General features: G+C 41.1%; 1 protein-coding gene across 1 annotated transcript in view; it reads right to left on the bottom strand.

Annotated features, from left to right (window-relative positions):
• Positions 1-50: 50 nt before the first annotated feature.
• The window catches only part of LOC109289719 (phospholipase A2, minor isoenzyme-like), a 19,821-nt gene continuing 15,697 nt past the window's right edge, over positions 51-4,174 (bottom strand). The window contains 2 exon segments of the mRNA XM_019505922.1: positions 51-466; positions 3,201-3,328. Of these exon segments, the coding sequence (XP_019361467.1) occupies positions 324-466; positions 3,201-3,328 (271 nt within the window). The 3' untranslated portion in view covers positions 51-323.

The following is a 4,174-nucleotide window of genomic DNA, read 5'->3' on the forward strand; positions in this document are numbered from 1 at the left end:
CTGTAGATATTTTTTTTTTTTTTTTTTTAAAGAAACCAAAGGCTAAATCCCAGGATATTATTCAGACAAGTAGTCCTGAAATGGAAATAGGAGCTGCTCACCAAAACTACTGAGACTCAGGTTAAGTCCTGAACATATGAGCACAATGTGGGCAGCTCTGTTACAGAGAAGGAAAAGTTAACCATGCAAGATTTGCTCTCAATATATTTTGAAAGGTACAATTGCAAATATTTAGATTTTAAAGGATTCCCCCCCCACAAAAAAAGACCCTTAAATGTAACACCCAATATGAATTTCAACTCTTCTGCGTAAATTAAGTTCCATTAGAAAGCATTGTTGTCACCACCTTGACAGTATTTCTTCTTATCCAGGTCCTTGTGCGCTTTATCATACTTTGCTTTTGAAAAACATATTGCTGCTGCTCTGTCACACTCACAGACATGCATCTCGCAAGGGTCATTGTCAGCTTGAACAGGATTAAAATAGGTAATGAGTGATAAAAGTGGGAGGGAGAGAGGAGAGAGAGGGAATTCAGTTTTTTACCAGTTACTTCCATGAGTCACAAATTTCCCCCCTGACTGTAGGATCTGTTTAATTAGGGGTCTGATTCTGCCTCTCAAATAAGGAAGTAAGATAGAAAAATGTGAGTAGAAATGGCAAAATCTGTTGTGTTGCCTTTTGCTACCTTGTGACAAAAGGAGAGGTCTCTGCTTTTGAAAGCCTCAGGATGTAATCTATGCTGATGTACCTCTGAAGAAGTCACATTTATTGCCGCCTCTGTGCTGTTGTCTCGCCTATTAATTACATTCTATGGTTATCCTTCTTTCCATGAATTTCTCAGATGCACAGTTGTTACTGACAAATCTGTCTTCTTCCCCCCTTTCCCCACCTCACCCAAGCTCCCAGAAGTAAGATAGCAAAGTAAAGAATGAAGGCATACTCTAAAACTTTCTAGTCATAAACTACTTAAATTCTGGAAAAAGAGAGGCAGTAAGAAGAGCATGCAGGAAGACCGAGACTCAGCACAATTAGGCAGCCTGTGTAACCAAGAAAGTGCAGCAACTCAGGCCGAAATCTTCAAATGTATAAGTGCCTAACTCCATTGAAATCAATGGGTGTTAGGCACTTACATACCTTCGAGGATCTGGGCCTTGGTGCTAAAATGTATGATTCAATCTGAACTTGTCGTAGCTCATGATTTTTTCCTATCAATATAAAACCTTCATTGCCACATGCCTCATTACTTTTTTGGTAGATTCTTTACCTTGGTAGGAGGGGGATAGAAAACAAGCCTTTTCTACAGGAGGTAGTCCAAATAATTCATATTGATGTAATGGGCTAGCTGGCAGTGACCTAGCCCAGGGGTTTTGAAAGGGCAAAAGATGATTGGAGGACTTGGGATTCCCTTTCCTCACCAATCAGGCCCCAGAGACTCACCCTCCGTGTCCCCTGATTGGCCCCTAGCCTCACCTGGAGGGGGATAAAAGGGGCAGTGTGGCTGACTCAGGAGAGATCAGCAAGGGACCACAAGGCAGGAGCTTCAAAGAGCTGAGCCAGCAGTGTGGGAGCAGTTGCCCCAGAAGAGCCTGAAGGAGCAGGACCTGCAGGCAGCAGTTGGATCCTCAGCAGCACAGCATGTGGCCAGGGCTCCAGGGAGGTCAAGATCCCTAGGAGGCTGGAGCAGTGCCACCAGTGGGGGCTGTGTAGCAGTGCCCCTGCCTACCATGTGGGAAATTTGAGTTCAAGTCCCAGCTGGGGTAATTGAGCTAACAAGAAACAAATCTTCTTGCAGTGAAAAGGGGCCATTGTGTTTTCCCCCCTTTCTCCCCCTCCAGGTACTAGGCCCTATATTTCCTTGTCATGTGACATTTTGTATTTTGTGCCTTTTTATATTTCACCAACCAGTATTGTTTGCTTTGCTGTTTGTGTTTTACATTTTGTTAACCCTGTCTTTTGTCAATGATTTTAAGTGTCTAACCTTTGTTGAATCCTGCCCCCTTGGGGCATTGTAGTGTCCACTATAACCTCTGATTTATGCCTGTTATGTTCCCAGTATTGTTCCCTCATTAAAAGGTATATGGTTAAGTCCCCATTGGTGGTCTGGCTCTGCTTTATAGGGGGAGGAGAGTCCCTATACCTCCCACAGCGCTTGTGCACCTGCTTTGATCCCTTCAATTGGAGAGGGGGTACCTCTTGGAGTACTGCCCGGGTTACATTAATAGTTCGCCCATCTCTCTACTGATTGACAGGAATTACTTCAAGGCGGCATATTCTTCCCTCCAAAAGATGCCACTCCTCACAGAAGATTATGTTTTTTGATTGACAAGGAATCAATCAGTTGGTACAGTTGTGAAACATGGTACCAGTTCAACAGTGCACAAAAACACTAAATAGTTTAGTTCTACAAAGGAAGAGCATCTTACTCAAGAATCAAGAACTAATGATGGTGTGCATAAAATCAGAATGTGTACCTGATGTATTTGGGCTATCAGCCCCATCACTAGGAAAATTGTATTAGTTTAACTACTATAATCAAACCATAACCTTCACTTTGCTGTCTTATCAAACCCATATGGAATTACCAATTATGCTCCAGCATGCCTGGAGTATCGTACCGTTATGGCCACCATCACATTTTAATCCTAATTCAGTATAATTTTAAATGTTAAAATAATATTTACAAAATGTACAGTATTTATTTAATCAAAACGGAATCATTCAAAATCTTTTATACAACTGGGAGCATCACTAACAAAAGGAAATAGACTAATTATTACTGATGACAAAAATTGTCAAAAGAAATCTCAAAAAGAGAATGGAATTATTGCTCCGGGAGATTTTTCCTTAAAAGGTAGGATTGGGGTCAGTGTTCCTGGGCAAAAGGATGCATAGGCATAAAAGGGGCATTTTAATTCAGGACTTCACGATTCAAATAAGTGACTAAATAAATATTGTACAGTCCTAATTGCTGTGGTGATATTATATGCATCTCCGCCAGGTTATAAGCTCTGTAGGCAGGTTGGGAATGTATCATTTTCTGTATTTGTCTACTACATAACACCATGAGGTAACATCAAATGTATGCAAATATAATAACATATAGGTGTTTGAAGGGAAGTATTGACCCTTGAAATGAATTTTATTTTGGATATGTTGATCATTCCATCTTGGAAAAAAAGGATCAAAAGCCAGGAACTTACTGTTACAGGTGATATTTGGTCCAGAGCAGGAGTATGAATAGATCTGAGTATATGGGTTGTGGAACAGAGAATGGCAGTTTGGAATGGTCTCAGCCTGAGAATAGCAATGATCGTGGGTTTGACAGCACCTGGAGAAAAATGGTTGGTATACTAATCATTGAATTGTAATCTCCCCCTCCACCCCCACAAAAACAAAATTTGTCACAAAAAAATTCCTTTCTAGTGTATTTTAAAGGGAAGACAAGACTCTGAGGTTATCATTGGGCTTTGTTATGACTGGTTAAGTTCCCTCTGAAGAATGTTTGGGATTAGATATCACCCCATATTTTATTGGTATTCTGCGCATCCTTTTACCAGAACTTATCAGAAATAGCAAAGAATTTTCTTGGAATTTAAATGGAAAAATTCCATCAAAATCCTGCCTATTGCTTAACAGCCTACTAACCTGGTCATTTTGGAGGTTGGGAGCCAGTACCCTCAGAGCTTCTAGGTCCCCTGATCGCTTTAGCCTTTACTAGGCCGGCTACCATGAGGTGGTGGATCCTGGAACTGCGAACTGTTACTGATATTTGTCACTCATTGCTGTCCACTAGCATCAGTAAAATAAACCAGACTTACGTTCCCAGGGTCCTTAGGGAGGAAAGCTATTTATTTCACTTTAGGAACACCATATTTTCACACATCTGAAAGAAAACTTGTGGAATTTTATTTCCATGAAAAGAGTTTGGGGAAGGTTGTCCTGTTTAGTGCATGGGTAGAGTATTTCTAAACTCAAATTTGCTTGGAATTGAAATTCACTTTCCCAGAAAACCTACTCTTGGCTGAGAGAGATGCTGAGCAGTCGGATTTTAGCATTTGGTACTAAAGCTGTCACTGACAGCACAACCAGTTCAGAGAGCTTGAAATTAGCACCTACCAAGCACAGAGATTCTAATACAGGCTGTGTTGTGGTCACACCCCTGCCCTCCCCCTTC

Source organism: Gavialis gangeticus, unplaced genomic scaffold, assembly GCF_001723915.1.
Source record: "Gavialis gangeticus isolate Ggan-Ray unplaced genomic scaffold, GavGan_comp1, whole genome shotgun sequence".
NCBI classification, from domain to species: Eukaryota; Metazoa; Chordata; order Crocodylia; family Gavialidae; genus Gavialis; species Gavialis gangeticus.